The 16,388-nt window shown below is 42.2% G+C and overlaps 1 protein-coding gene across 3 annotated transcripts in view; it reads right to left on the reverse strand.

The window, feature by feature from the left end:
* The window catches only part of nsd1b (nuclear receptor binding SET domain protein 1b), a 43,248-nt gene extending 28,000 nt beyond the window's left edge, over window positions 1-15,248 (reverse strand). The window contains exons 1-5 of one of the 3 annotated variants that reach the window (XM_057820851.1): window positions 14,687-15,248; window positions 8,324-9,156; window positions 7,957-8,098; window positions 7,679-7,851; window positions 1,140-7,596 (exon numbers count right to left, since the gene is read on the reverse strand). In XM_057820851.1, the coding sequence (XP_057676834.1) occupies window positions 1,140-7,596; window positions 7,679-7,851; window positions 7,957-8,098; window positions 8,324-9,139 (7,588 nt within the window). In that variant the 5' untranslated portion in view covers window positions 9,140-9,156; window positions 14,687-15,248. Of the gene's footprint in view, window positions 1-1,139; window positions 7,597-7,678; window positions 7,852-7,956; window positions 8,099-8,323; window positions 9,157-11,317; window positions 13,026-14,686 lie in introns of those variants that run through there. The other 2 variants (XM_057820849.1, XM_057820850.1) reach the window with 2 other exon arrangements.
* Between the last annotated feature and the right edge of the window lie 1,140 nt (window positions 15,249-16,388).

Here is a 16,388-nt window from a genome sequence, read left to right on the forward strand (position 1 = left end):
ATAGACTGCAATATTCATTAGGGTTGTTCCGATCATGTTTTTTTGCTCCCGATCCGATCCCGATCGTTTTAGTTTGAGTATATGCCGATCCCGATATTTCCCATATTCGACTGCTTTTTTTTTTGCTCCCGATTCAATTCCAATCATTCCCGATAATTTTTCCCGATCATATATATTTTGGCAATGCATTAAGAAAAAAATGAATAAAACTCGGACGAATATATAAATTCAACATACAGTACATAAGTACTGTATTCGTTTATTATGACAAAAAATCCTCAAGATGGCATTTACATTATTAACATTCTTTCTGTGAGAGGGATCCACGGATAAAAAGAATTGTAATTCTTAAAGGATAAATGTGACTTTGTATATTGTGACTAAATATTGCCTACTAGTGTATTTGTTGAGCTTTCAGTAAATGATACTGTAGCCGTCTGTTCTGCCCAAATGCATGATGGGAAGTGCACCCATGACTGTGCGTAGTGGTCCCAATTGATATATCTTCTCTGCGTTGGGAAATAACATAGGGTGTTAAGAAAAAGATCAATTACAACCTTTCTTCCCCACATTGCTTCCCACGATGTTTCTAATCGTAGGGAGAGGGACTGTAAGGCTTTAGCCATCTAAAAATAGGCACCAAAGGCTGCCAAAATTATCTCCACTAATTTATCGCTGCCTTTTAGCTCTATATATAGGTAAAACGGCACCATTGCAGATTAAACGCGACAATGCATGAGTGGGCCGTGCAGCGCATGCCTTAATTGCGTTAAATATTTTAACGTGATTAATTAAAAAAAAAATTAATTACCGCCATTAACGGGATAGATTTGATAACCCTACCTTAAGCCTAAATTAAAGCCTCTGGATGAGTGTAACATATTATGTCTAACGTTAAATACAATTAGAAAACGATTTATTAAAAAAAAAAAAAAAAAATATATATATATATATATATATATATATATATATATATTTAAAAAAGGCATGTCCGATACTTTTTTGCCGATTCCGATACTTTGAAAATGACGTGATCGGACCCATCTCTAATAGTCATGGTAACTTTTTTTAATGCATTTTGAGTAGAGTGTCCCTCAAAGTGGAGACCGAATGTCAGAAAAAATCTCAAAAGTCCTTACCTGATGAATCATCATCAATTTCTTCATTGCAGGCCAGACTGGTCTCGGCTTCTTCGCTGTTGGAGACGAAGCCGTTCATCTGTTCATAGTCTCCGCCCCATCTCAACAATCCTTCATCGGTCCCTGGATGTCCCTCCCATTGGCAGGCCTGCACGTCCAAAAGTGATCGGACCTTCGCCGAGTAATCCAGTACAGAGGAAAAATCAATTCCTAGCAAGGATCCAACGCCCGGGTAACCGGGTCCAGACCTGGCGGGACGACCGGGTACTTTGCGGTCAGCTTTACTCTTCATCCATGTGGAGCTACTTGTTTTCTTGTAAGGCCTCTTGGACAAGTGACTGCTACTCGAGTCCATGTATGGGCTAAAATCTGGATCATCATTCACGATGTCTTGTTCTAGGCTTGTAAGAGCAGCCATTCCAGGCATCACCATCGGCTCCTCCTTGACATGGGCACTCGGCGGGCCAATCTCCAATTCTAAGGGGGCACCGTCACGCTCTCGAGTGTCATGCATGTCTTTCATCATCATGAGGAAAGTGCTGAACTTGTAGTTCATGTCTGGTTTGAAGGCAAAGGCTTGGCCATTAGTCTCATCGGTCAAGGATTGGAAAGACACTTCTTTTACATTTTTCAAAGTTTTCATGAATGAAAATGGTGAAGGAGGCAAAGACGTGCTTTGGTCCAACTCCTTTGCCTTCACATTGGAAGTGAGGGGTATGAAGTCCATTGGAGGTGTTGAAGACACAGACAGGACTTCTTCTTCACTCTTGACTTCAGTGAACTCATTACGCATCAGTGGAGGGGTATTACAACTAGGAATTGAGTCCTGATCATAGTCAGAAATCCGACCACATTGAGACTTGACCAGTTTTATTTCAGTTTGAACAACCGGATTGCTTTCTTGAATCCAGGTAGTTTTCTTAGAATGGTGCACTAAGCCCATCTGGTTTTTGATACGTCGCAAGAGTTCTTTTTGCGCAGCCTTCTTTTTGGCTTTCCGATGCTTCAGCTTTTGCAACACCTTCATGGTTTTTAATGCTCTCGTCATGAGTCGATTACTGGCTGGAAGATGGGCAGGCTGAGTTTGGGGTGGAATTTCAGGCAATTTATCAAGGACAAGCTTTGATGAAAGGGTATTCTTCTCTGCAGATGTCTCTTGACTGTTTTCCGATAATGAATTTCTAGCATGTTGAGAGGGCACTGTGGTTGTCGTGTGCCCCAAACTTGGGACAGTAGTCTCCTTTTGCTGTGTACTTTGTGGAGGAACACAAGAAATGGTTGTACTTTTGGAGGCACCTGTCTCCAACTTTGTTTTTGTCAATACCATCCGAGCTTCAGAACTGTCCGCACTATTTTGGGAAACAACAACATCACTTTTTCGAGACACACTCTTGTCTTTAATTGTTTGCAATACAATTATTTCATCACTGGATACATTTTTGTCCTCATTACTTTTAGGCACAATTTTGTTCTCATTTTTTCTTTGAGTAATTTTATCTTCACAATTTCTAAAAGCGCTTTTGTCTCCACTACCTCTGGAAGCACCTTTGTCGTCACTAATTCTTGACGGACTTTTATCGTCATTTTTTCTGAAAACAAGTTTGTGCTCACCATCTTTGAAAGCACTCTTCTCTTTAGGATTTCTGAAATCTATTTTGTCCTCATTTTTTCTGAAAACAAGTTTGTGCTCAACATCTTTGGAAACACGCTTATCATCAACAATTTTAGAAACAATTATGTTTTCAGTAAATTTAGACACACTTTTGTCCTCATTTTTTCTGGAAAACTTTTTGTCTTCAATATTTCTGGGAATATTCTTTTCTTCACTTCTAGAAACAGTTTTGTCTAGAGTATTTCTGGAGATACTTTTGGGCTCTCCAGTTCCAGAAAGTCCTTTGTCTTTAGAATTTGCAGCGACACTTTTGTCTTTCATGTTTCTAGAAACACTTTCGCCTTCCCCATTTCCTAAAACATGTTGGTTTTCGCAATTTCCAGAAATCTTTTTGCGTTCACTATTTTTACAAATCATTTTATGTTCACCGTTTCCAGAAATCTGTATGTCATCAGTGTTTCCAGAATGCTTTTTGTCTTCAGTATTTTTATGATTTTTGACTATGGTATTTTTAGAAGCATTTTTCTCTTGCGGATTTTTAGACGCATTTTTGCTTTCACCATTTTTGTCTTCAGTATTTCTGGACTGTTTGTGGTCATTATTTTTCAAATCGTTTTTCTGTACCTTATTTTTACTGGTACTTGCTGGTCCATTCGCCACAACTGACGGAGATGAGGACTGAGTCACTGTTGTTCTTGGGGATTTCTTAATATTTGTACATTCAGTTTGGTCATTGCAAGTAATAGTGATTTTAGACTTCAAGTAATTCTGAATATTAATGTCTTTGCGCATTAATTTAACATACGGTAGTTTGCAACTGGCAATCAAAGATTTTTGAAGGGCTAGCCTTGCCTGCAGATCTGTTGACATATCATTTAATGTGGACTTGGTCTTGTATTCCTTTTCTTCTGTCTGGTAAAAGTTACGTCGTGAAGTCCTCTTAGTAGACCTCAATTCACAGTAATGTCTTTTACTATTGGGCTTTACTGTGCTACTCTTGCTGACCTTTTTAACTTTTGTGCTACTTTGAGGAGTGGTCAGCTTGGCAGAGTGTGTATTTTTGGGGATAATTTGCCTATCCTTGGTATATCCACACTTTTCAGCCAGCCTATGAGACTCCACCGACACTTGTGATGATTCAGATGAATCCCTGTACTCCAGCTTTTTTGATGATACTCGACGGTCAGATGATTCCACTGACTTTTGCTTGTGTGATAATCTTCGGAGCTCAGATGAATCCACCAACTTCTGCTTTTTTGATCCTCGAATGTCAGACGAATGCTTGGACTCCTGCTTTTGTGATGATCCTTGGGAGTCAGACGTATCCCTGTACTGTAACTTTTGTATTGAAACTCGAGGATCAGAAAGACACACTGACTTTTCCTTACGTGATGATCTTTGGTTCTCCAACAAATCCTTTGATTTCTGCTTGTGTGATGTTCCACGAGGCTCAGAAGAAACCCTAGAGTCCTTTTGCAATGATTCTTGAGCGTCAGTAGAACCTGTGGACTTCGGCTTTTGTGACGAAGCTTGAGTGTCTGAAGAATGCTTGGACAGCTGCTTTTGTGACGATCCTCGAGGTTCAGAAGAGTCCTTGGAGTCTAGCATATTTGACAGGCCACGGGAGTCACAAAATTTCATGGACTTCTGCTTTTGTGACAACCCTTGAGTGTCAGAGGAATCCACTGACGTTTTTTGTAACAGTATTTGGTTGTCTAATAAAACCAGTGCCTTCTTTTGTGACAAGCTGTTATGGTCAGAGGAATCCATAGACTGCTTTAGTGACAATCTTTGGATGTCTGAGGAATCAATTGACTTATGCTTTTGTGATGATCCTCGGGGTGGAGAAGAATTCACTGACTTCTTCTGTTTTAGTGATGACCTTTGGCAATCCAAAGTATTAATGGACACCTGATTTTCAACTGACTTCTTCTGGGATGATGCTGGAAGTTTAGAAGAATCCAATGAGTTTTGCTTTTGTGATGACCCTTGAAGATCAGAACAATACTTGGACTCCAGTTTTTGTGATGATCCCTGGGGGATAGAGGAACCAACTGACTTCAGCTTTTGTGATGAAGTTCCTTTGTCAAACGAATCACTGGACTGCTTCTGCTTTGGTTGTGATGATTCTCCACAATCAGAGGAATCCACTGATTTCTGTTTTTGTGACGAAGCTCGAGGGTTGGAAGAATCCCTGGACTCTTGCTTTTTTGACAGGCCACGGGAGTCAGAAGAATCCAGGGAACTCCTCTTTTGTGACACCCCTTGAGGGTCATGAGAATCAACAGAATGCTTTAGTGACATTAGTTGGCCGTTTGAGGAATCCTTTGACATCTGCTTTTGTGGTGATCCTTGGGTCTGAGAACAATTGACTGACTTTTGCTTTTGTGATGACCTTTGGGGAGCCAAAGCATCTGTGGACTTTTGATTTTGTGGTGATTCTTTGGAGTCAGAAGAATCGACTGATTTCTTCAGGGATGATTCTCGAGGGTTAATGGAATCTAATGACTTTTGTTTTTGCGATGATCCTTGAGTGTCAGAGGGATCTATGGACTTCCACTTTTGTGACATTATGTGAGAGTGAGAAGAACCCTTGAGCTCTTTGTTTTGTGACAGTCCTTGAGGAATAAAATAATCTCCCGATTTGTGCTTTTGGGAGAATGCACGGTGTTCAGAAGTATCCACATATTTCTGTTTTTTAGGTGATCTTTGAGAGTCTGAAAAATCCTTGGACTCTTGCTTTTGTGACGTTTGGTGGTGAAAATCCATGGACCCCTTTTTTGACAACGCTTGAGGGCCCAAAAAATCTTTGTGTTTTTGGGAAGAACCTTGACGGTCAGAGCAAACACTGAACTTCTGCTTTTTTGACACGCCTTCATGGTCAAAAGACCCCACAACCTTCTGCGTTGGCAATGATCGCTGAGAGTCAGACCCATCCACAGACTCCTGCCCGTGTGATGATTTTTCAAGACGCGAAGAATGCGAGGATTTCTGCATTTGTGACAAAGTTCTGGGGTTAGAAGAATCACTAAACTGCTTTTGTGCCAATTTTTGAGGGCTGAAAGAAACAGCTGCCTTTTTTTGCAATGATCCTGTAGGATCAACACAATTCATGGACTCCTGTTTTTGTGATATTCCTTTATGGTCAGAAAAATCAACAGATTTCCGCTTGTGCAACATTCGATCAGAAGAATCCACAATTTTCTGTTTTTGGGGTGATCTTTGCGCGTCAGAAGAATCCACAGATCTCTGCTTTTTTAGAAATGTTGGAGAGTCATAAGAATCCACAGATTCCTTTCGTGACAATGCATGAGGCCTAACATAATCCCCTTTTTTGGATGATCCATGATGATCAGAATAATCGACTGACTCCCATGTTTGAGACAATACCGCAGGGTCAGAGAAAGCAGATTTCTGCTTTTGTGATGATCCGTGAGACTCACTGAAATCCACAGATCTCTGCTTTTGCGATGATCTTTGAGGTTCAGAAGAATCCAATGAGCCATGTTTTTGTGATGATCCTCGAGCTTCAGATAAGAACACTGACTTATGTTTTTGCGAAGACCCTCGAAGGTCAGAACAATTCCTAGACTCGTGGCTTTGCGAAGACCCTCGAAGGTCAGAACAATTCCTAGACTCGTGGCTTTGCGAAGACCCTCGAAGGTCAGAACAATTCCTAGACTCGTGGCTTTGCGCAGACCCTCGAAGGTCAGAATAATTCCTAGACTCGTGGCTTTGCGCAGACCCTCGAAGGTCAGAACAATTCCAAGATTCATGGCTTTGTGAAAGTCCTTGGGGGTAAGAGATGTCCACAGATTTTTGCTTTTGTGACAATACTCGATTGTCAGAAGAATCCCTAGAGTCCTGGTTTGATGACAACCCTCGAGGGTCAGAATATGCAGACTCATGTTTTTGTGGCAACACTCGAGTGTCAGAGCAATCATTGGAATCCTGATTTCGACGTGATACTTGCGTCTCTAAATTCTGTGAGGATCCTCGAGTTTCAGACAAGACCAGAGACTGTTGCAATTGTGATATTCCAACAGGGTCAGGAGAAATGGTTGACTGCTGGTGTTGTGACAGCCGCTCAGCATGACTTTCAAAAGGTTTATTGGTTATATTGATTTGTAAAGAGTCCAACTGCCCTGACTGTCCCGACAAAATCTTTGTTTCAGCTTTTACCAATCCAGACTGGTTATCTTGCACAGCTAAGGAGGTGAATTCCCCTTGAGTCACTTGGGTTTTATTAACAGCAGAGGTCTTTTTCTTATTATGCATACTGGTAAAAAGGGTACGATCTGATCGATCTGGACTTACAGTTTTTGGTCGCCTGTCTTTGCCCGATTTACTAAACCACAGACCACTTTGCCCTTCTGGTTGTTTCTTTTCCTCCTTGGTGATATTAGAAGATGACTGAGTCAACAAAGTTTGACGTTCAAGTGCTTTAGGACACAAAATCTTAGGGACCGAGTCGAGGTCCGAGTAAGGGCACTCTACATTCTTATTCGATTGGTTGGGGCTAGTATATTGAATTTTTTTAGACTGCTTATTTGAAGAGTTACCATCTTCCACCTTGTCATAAGACTTGATTAAAGTGCCTTGCTTATTTTCCACTGGGGTTGTTATCTGCAAAGAAATAGATTCATGGATTGTACGTGAATTCTCCGAAAGATTGGGGGCAGGTGGGCTAGAGGGCGAAACAGTTGGATGGGGCTTGATCGTCATCAGGGAAGAGTCTTGGAAGGTATTGTCTATAGTTAAAGAGTCTAAATTGGGTCTTCCCTGGAGAATAGCTTCAGCTTCAGCCACACTAGAATTCCATGACACTTCGTAACGTTTGGCGATCTGTGGAGACACAAAGTTGTTGAAGATCCAGATTAACATTAGTTTCATGCAGCAATTAATCAAACACAAAGATGAGAATTACCGTATACTTGTGGTTCTGCCCTTTTTGCTTCCCTTTCCGACGAAGTTGTGCGAGTTGCTCGAACTGAAAACCTCCGTGAAAAATATGAGTTGACTTATCCTCTACCCAGGCTTGCTCCTCTGGAACTCCAAAAGTCCTGATGTGGTAGAGTCGACAGGGTCGATCGCTTGGCTCTAAACATGGTTAAAATCATTGGTTAGCATCTGAACTCTGCAAGTGGCTTACAAACAGGCTGATGTATTGACATGAATCTACAGTCAACAATGCTATTGGCTTACCTTTTACCCTGTGATAGACTCCCAACGCGGGGTCAACAATCACTTCACACGGCCACCACGGCCGTCGGTTAAACTTTGCCCAAATTACCTCGCCTTCTAGGAACTTTACGGGTGGTACAGAGCTTCGTTTCATGTCGTTCTGCTGTCGGAAATGAAATAAATATCAGCCGCGAGTTTTTCCATATCCATTAATTCATAAACAAACAATGTTTTAATTGTATTATTTTATTAACCATTGCTGGTTGGTGTAATCTGATAAACTGTGACTACTCCAACACTTGGTAAACAGACAGTACTTTTAACTTGTAGTAAAATTTAAACCATTCTAAACAGAGGACCCAGATTACATGATTGGGATAAAACTTGCCGTCAAATGCCTTGAGGGGCTATCACCAAACAGGAAGAGATCTGTGTCGCTTTCCCACTCGTCATCGGAAACATCCCAGTACCTTCGTCGAAAGCCTGAAGACTGAGATCGGGTTATGACCTTGGCTGATGAAACATTTGTATCCTTGGAGTCCGATCGCAAGTCCGCAGAGGCCGACTGAGGCTTGTTTGCTGGGGACCCGTGTTTATGGTGTGTCTCTACATCAGCAGGGAACATCTCCAACTGCTCTTTCTCACCGTCGTTATTATCCTCGTCCTCGAACAAAGATGATTCAAAGTGAAGGAGACCGTTTGCGAAAGGGCTGTTGCTATCAAGAGAGAAAGCTGGACTAGGTGGGCATGAGAAACAACCATCCGTCTTCTTCTCTGACGTACTAGGACTGCTACAGCTCGCTGCCGGCTCCTCTTTACAGTTGCCGCTCGCTATCTCGTCTTTTTTTGCAAAACCGCTGCTGTAGTAATCCCTGCTGGTGCATTCGGCCCAAGAGTCCTGCTCTGGTTCCTTCTGATCGGAACCCCACACCCAGTTCTTTCCTGACCGGACAGGTAGAACCAGGTCAGGCTGGCTCACCATAGTGGTGAGATGCTGCAACCTTCTCAGGGGGCTGTAGGTAGATGACGGGGGTGATGGGTCCCTCTGGGCAAACCCGTAGATTGAAGTACGCTGCAGTGAGGAGGCAGCGGCGGACATTGTTGGGTGATTATTCTTGTGGGATTGGGCGAATCGAGGGAGATCACAGGCAGGGGTTACTGGGCGGCTGGACTCCCGGCTTGGGCCTGCATGTAGCCCACTCATGCTGGCAGGGTTCCTCCCTGGAACAGGAACAATGTCATCAATATTTGATAGTTAATTAGTTATAATGTGCCTTTTACCCCCTCCCAATTTGTAATAGGGATTTTGTTTAGTGTATCAAACAAGGAACCTGTTGTAGCAAATTAATGTTGACCATATTTTTATTCCATTGTGTTCTTAGGGGTTCATTAAGTCTGGGCTGTTGTATGGGAGTGTGTCAATTAAAAGTTCAGAAAACGTTTGGCTTGAATTAATACAGCGTTATTTTAATTGACTACTTTGATGTTGAGCTGAAAATTGAGCAATGACAATTTGATTAAGTAACTGCAAAAAAATGTGTATTATGTTTTTAACCAAGCCAAATTTCAAATATATTCCTTCTGCCAATTGGCTTATGTAGGATTGATTTAAAATGTCTAATAGGATCTTGACTTCAAAATTTTAGAGTGTGCAGCCCAGGGGGCGCAAAACATTTAAAACGGCAGTTTGGTGCATGCACAAATCTGAAATATTTACATTTTCAAATTTAAAAGAAATCTATAGGATTATATTCTTTGACTGGGTGCGTGTCTCAAAATTCAAAATACAGTGGTACCTCAACATACGATCACTTCAAAACACGATTTTTTCGACATCCGACGTAAAATTTGACTCGCCATTTGTTTCTAAACCCTACAACATGCGAGAAATACGACGATTTATGACAGCGCCGCAGTTTGTTTTCCCGCAAGACGGACGCACGTCGTATTTTCTTGTGTGAGAAATCAACATGGTTTCAAGAATGTTAGTGTAGGTGATTAAAAAAGGAAAATGTGAGGCTTACCATTGAAATGAAGATGGAAATGATAGAAAAATATAAGCGTGGCGCGCGCGTCCGTGAACTGGCTCGACCATACAGACGCAGAATGTCTACGATCTTGACATGAAAGTACTCCTCCGACCTCTGTTCGCCAGTCTTTATAAGTTAAGGTGACAATTATTGTTGTGGTAACATCGCCAGAGAAATCGAAAGCTTTGTCAGGTTTTTAATCATTTATTTCAGAACTTGTGTAATACAACATGCCTACTGTGCGCTGCAGCTGAACATGAAAAGTAAAAGGTAAAAAGTCCTCTCTCTCTCTATGACACGTCAGCCACGCGGTGCGTTCAGGTACACCACTCAAAACACATCTGCCACATTACAACTTCATTCGTTACATTATTACAGGTGTTATTATTATTATTACTATTATTATTATTCCTACTTTTATTCATAATTTATTTGTTTTGCTCTGTGTATTTGCTATTTGCAATTGTACCAGCAGTACTTATTAAGGATTTAGTGTAGGTTTTCGGGCTGTGGAACGAATTAAAGGAATTATAATGTATTCTTATGAGAAAATCCTGCTCGACCATTTTGACTTACAAACATGGTCCTGAAACGAATCAAATTCGTATGTTGAGGTACCAATGTATATTCTTGGGCAACAAATGAGTGTGTTGTAAAAGACTATTAGAGAGGAGTGTGTGCAAAATGGAATGGTGGAACGGAATAATTAAGAGCATAACCTTAAAACCCTTAACAGGGCACTAATTTAACTCATTGGCTGCCATTGACGGCGCTAGATGCCCAATCCATTTTGACTGGAAGAGGCTGGCAGAGAATGATCATTGTAGTGCTGCAACGATTAATTGATTAACTCAAGTATTCGATTAGAAAAAAATATTCGAATTAGATTTTATTGGTTCGAATATTCATTTAATTAAAGTGGCGTTGTAATGGTTTATTTCGAAAGTGTTTGCATTTAGTTTTATTGATCAGAGTGGATACACTGCCCTCTGGTCTGCCTCATTTCACATGGCTGAATCCAACTGCTCCCTGTTAAGACCGACGTAAGCGAAGTTTTTGTTTGAGCTAATGTTTTTATGCATTCATAATCAGTGTTGGGCACGTTACTTTAAAAAAGTAATTAGTTACATTACTCACTACTTCTTCCAATAAGTAACTGAGTTAGTAACTGAATTACTCTATAGTAAAAGTAACTAGTTACCAGGGAAAGTAACTATTTCCGTTACTTTAAAAAGAACTTGTTGTATGTCAAAGAATTTGAAATTTTCTGAGCAGTATTCGAGTCAGTGGAATAGAGAAGAACAGACAGGTAGTTAACTTGTTAGGTGCTTCAGCAGATTTGAATTGCTTACCACAGATGTCGACAGAAGCTTTGCCCCGGGACATAAATTACACATTACATGCAGGTTCTTTCCTTTAATTTCGACAAACTTGAAATAGTGTCTATATCTCCACCTCTTAAAGGACAATTTTTCTTCTGACTGCTCTGCCATCCCGACCCTGTGCATCTGTTTTGCGTGTGTGTTTGCCGCACACGCTGTTCCGGTTTGCTTGTGAAATCATCGGCTCTGATTGGCTTACCACGACACATGACTCTAACCCTCAGCCAATCACAATCACTTCCATCGCATCTCTCGAGGGGCTGCATTCAGGTAGGCTAGTTTCCCGACAATTCACGTCACCTTCAAAGCGTCTGCCGTCCTCAAGATGGAAGCAGAATTATTGCTGGCTGACAGTGGGAGATGGGAACGAGGCTAGCATCAGGTGTAGCAAACACAGAAACGTTACCAAACTTTGGAAAGCATTGTCTAATTGAATGAGCAGGGACAAACAGCATGGAGTCAGAAGTACGTGCGCTATTCTTGAACCTGAACGCACCCCAAGTCTTGGATGACAAATCAACAGCGCAGAGTCGACTCGACACGGCTGGTAGTTTCTTCAATTTATTCAGAGTAAGTAACGCACTGCTTTTGACCATCAGTAACGGTAACGGCGTTGTAACGGTGGAAAAAGTAATTAGTTAGATTACCCCGTTACTGAAAAAATAACGCCGTTACGTAAGGGCGTTATTTATAACGGCGTTACTCCCAACACTGTTCATAATTTAGTTTGTCATATTTAGCCGTTTTTTGTGGGAATATGTGTCTCAACCATTTGTTAAGAGGATTGTAAAAAAAAAAAAAAAAAGTTAGCATTTTATAGCATTTAAGCTAGCGGACTTTTGCTATGTAAGTTAGCCAACTGTTCTTTTGTTGTACATAGATCATTTTTAAAAAAAAAAGTATACTGTTTGAGGCTCAGCTTAGGTATTTAAATTTTTCATGTTCCTTATTCGATTACTCGATTAATAGGCTCGAGCGTATGACGTGGCACTCGCGAGGTTTCCGCCGCTATCGCCATTTTGGAAGCGGGAAACATAAACAGTGAGGCATTTCAACACAGGTCGCTCTTTAAAAATGGTTGGAAATTATTGTGCGGTAAAGAATTGCAACAACCGATCGAATAGAAAGGAGAATGTACAGCTCGACGGAACACCACTGAGTTTTTTCCGGATCCCTACATGGAGAAAAGGCGAGGGAAAGGTCATATCTGAACTTACCAAACGTCAAAGAATGGCATGGGTGGCTTCGATCAGAAGGAAGGGCATAACGTTTGATTCTCCAGTTACACACAGAGTTTGCTCTATGCACTTCCACTCCGGTAAGGTAATTTCGTTTGTTTACGCAAATTTCGGTAACTTTGTGCCCTAAGTCGGCCTGTTGTTAGCTATGGCCACAGCTACACAACTAGCATGCATACATGTGCATTGTCTTCATAAGACATAATTCCTGTCGTTGTTAAATGAAAAAGCTGTAATATTTTGACGTGAGAGAGTGGCAAAGAATTTGTACACAGGCTACATTTTCTGCAACAAAAAATTTGTACATCCGTGGTCACAGACTAATGTAAAAACACATTGCCTACCTTTGCTAGAAAGATTTTGTTGCCGTTTACTATGGTCATAATGTGCAGATCCTGCACCCATCCGCAGCAAAACTGTTCGTAGCTTTGTAGCGATTTGTAGTTTCGGAATTGCTGATGAGTGTAGTAACTTACACCAAACACTAAATACAGCTTGATGTTCATTTCGCGTAGTGGTGGAAGCTTGTCGACATCTTTATTCCTTTTGTGTTCGGCTTGCTCGTAAGGGTCAACATTAGCCACGTTTACATGGAGCCAAATATTCCAATTGCAATCGGTTTAGATGTTCAAACCGAATAAATGTGTTCCATATAAACACCTCATTCGGAATGAACAGGCCCAAACCAATGGAATTTCATTCCGTTTCACAGGGGTGGAATATTCCTTTTCCCAAACCGATTAGAAGTAAAATTATATCATGTAAACAGGGAAGCGGAATGGTGTCTGGTTGCGTTCTTTCTGCACATGCTCCGTACTGACGTGGTGACGTCACTTGGTGACGTAAGTAACGTCACTTGCAACATGGCTTCCAAGCACACGCACAGCGCACCTAATTGGAGTCCGGCGGAAAGTTTATATCCATGAATCCCTCCACCAGCCCACACAACTTTTTAAATGAACGGCGTGTCATTCTGAAGTTTTGTTTCCACTCGAAAAGTTAAAACAGCAGCTGATCTGACGATCGATCTCCATGTTTTGCAACGTGACGCTTTGTTTTGATTAATCTGCGCATGTCAGACGGCAGTTGTCAAACATCCTTTCGGAATAAAGGCAGACACATGTAAACGCTGGATCGGAATAGATGAAGTGACATGTAAACAGCTGATGTGAAATTTCCATCCGGAATTATTTGAATCGGTATGAATAAAAGTCAGCATGTAAATGTGGCTATTGTTCACATCCTTAAAATTGCTCACATATCTGTCCTTCGCCGTGGTAACAAGTTTGTCTCTGTATCGAACTGGCAAGTTTTCCTTACTTTTTTCCATCTTTGGCACTCGCAGTTGAATTGTATTTGCCGTTAAGTTTAAATTTCCCGTGATGCAGACGTGCTTCCGAAATGGCTGCGTTGTCGCAAATCTCGCATGATCCCGTGCTGCTGTGACGTAAACGCTCGAGCCTAATTCTAACTAACTAGTTCATCGGTTAATCGACTTCTAAAATAATCGATAGCTGCAGCCCTAGATCATTGTTAGCCTTCGTAGTCAAAACCGACTGGACGTCTAGTGCAGTCTATGACACTGAAACATGAGGAACCCGAGCCAGTCCTTCCACTGTAAATAAATTGGATGTCTTTCATTGTTGGCAAGCAATGATTAAAATGTGAATTTTCATAAAATCTATCGTTGTCAAATAATTATTAGGTGACATCTGCAGCCAGTGCATTCATTACAGACTATGTCCATGTGATTAAAACCATGTCATGTATCTGTATGTTTGTGTGTAGAGGTGTGTGATTGTATATATAGTGTGTGTGTTGCTTGAGGATACACACAGGCATTAAAATGGCCCTGATCGTGCGTGTGCGCGTGAACCCGCGTGCAAATGCGCGTTTGACAGTGTGTGCGTGGTGTCAAAATAGAACAAAACATGCAACAGAGGACGACGCCAGGACGCACACACAAACGCGCACGCACACAGATAGGAAAGGCTCGAGTCTATTTGTGTGTGCGCGCGCGCATCAGTACGGTTAGAGAGGCGTGTAAAAAAAAAATCAGACAAAACGCGTGCGAACGCGGTATCCGAGGTAAAATTCTTACCATTCCCACGTCGAGCAGTTTCCACGCGAGTCCCGCCGCCTCCATTGTGCCCCCCAAATAAGGCAATTCTCGGATTTTTGACAGCGGATGAGAGCAACGGGAGAGTCCCGGCGGCGGCACTACTAGGCCCGGATCCCGAGGAGCACTCACCCCCCCCTCCTCCGCCTCTTCTTCCACCACCACCTCCTCTTCCTCCAACACCTCCCCACTACCCTCTAATACATTCTACTGCAAGATAAACGTACCCCCACTCTTTTCAACAACTTTACACCACAAACCTGCATTTTACCTGTCCTAAACGTCCATTTCCTGCCTTCACATCCCCCTATTGACATGTGCCCACCTCGACTTAACGAGCCGTCAATCACGAGCGGTCGAAGGTGGTGACGTCACGCGCCGAACTTCCACCTAGACGTCACGTTATACCTACGCCAAAACGTCAAAAGTATTCACACTCAAGAAGAAAACACGCGTGGGTCTATATATTTTTTTCCTGTCCTGAGACGAGGAGTGTAGTGGCCGCACACCCTTCAAAATGGAGTCCTCCGCTCCACTCTCACGGGAGGTGGCGGCGGAGGGGGGTGAAGAAGGGAACAAATAGGCCCGCAAAGTGTTAACACGCGTGGGTTTTCGCGTCGGGGTTATTGTTGAGGAGTCAAAACGACAAACCATACCCCTACAACTAAGGTGAATTTTCGTGAAAATGCACGCGCGGCGTTGAACACCGGAAGCGGCATCGCAAAATGGCAACCTTCCTCCTCTCTCGAACCGAAACCCGAATGTGGGGTGGAAACAACGACGCGAGTGCACCGGCGTAAACGCAGTGGACCCAGTTGTGGTCACTCGCCGACGTCGTGGCGAAACTCGCGTGTTTTCATACATTCAGTGGGGAAAGGGGTCATTTTCGGGTTGGAAATAGAAGGAGCGATAAAATGTCTGAGAGAAAAATGTGGCAGCCGCAAACAGGCTGACAAGAAAGGGCCCATAAGCAGTGTCAGGGCGCTGTTGGGGTACGTCAGCGCCCTCCTTTGGTAGACGCGCGCAACTGCAGGCGAGCAGCTTGTCTTGCAGGCCCAATTTCGCTCGTTATTCAGCGCAACGCTGACAGAAAAAAAACAAGCTTAAGAAAACACTCGAGTTTTAGGCTAGAAACCTTTAAAGGAAAATTAAATTAACATTTTGGTTTAAGTACTTAACAAGTTGGCAGCCACTGTCGGACGTCGAATGATCGTACAATGGATTCCAACTCGAAGGCTGACATTGAACATCTCGGAAGGAAATGTTCACAATTTTTCATTCGGTAGCCAATTGTGAAGGGAATTTACTGCAGATGTGCTCGTATCTCGAGTTATTGCTGTTAAATCCACGCAAAAAAACTGAAAACAGCCGAATAACAGCTAGTACCCTATCAAGGTCGTCAACCATGTCATTCTAGTTCGCATGCCAAATAACGAGTGGTGATGACCACTGGTAAGAACACCGAACAAAAATGTTTCAAATTTGTTTATGAAGCTGAAAAATGCATAATGTGCCAAAAAATGTGTCACGGTCAAGCGTTTGTTTGTCGTATGGCTGCATGTAGCAAGCATAAACTCTAGAGGGCGGTAGAGTTTCTCGAATGAAACGCATTTGCTAGGCCCCAATATAGTTTTACCCCCAACATTTCTATTTGAACTGGTAAAGTTGGCATGGAAATTGGAAT

This window comes from Corythoichthys intestinalis, chromosome 18 (assembly GCF_030265065.1).
Source record: "Corythoichthys intestinalis isolate RoL2023-P3 chromosome 18, ASM3026506v1, whole genome shotgun sequence".
NCBI lineage: Eukaryota > Metazoa > Chordata > Actinopteri > Syngnathiformes > Syngnathidae > Corythoichthys > Corythoichthys intestinalis.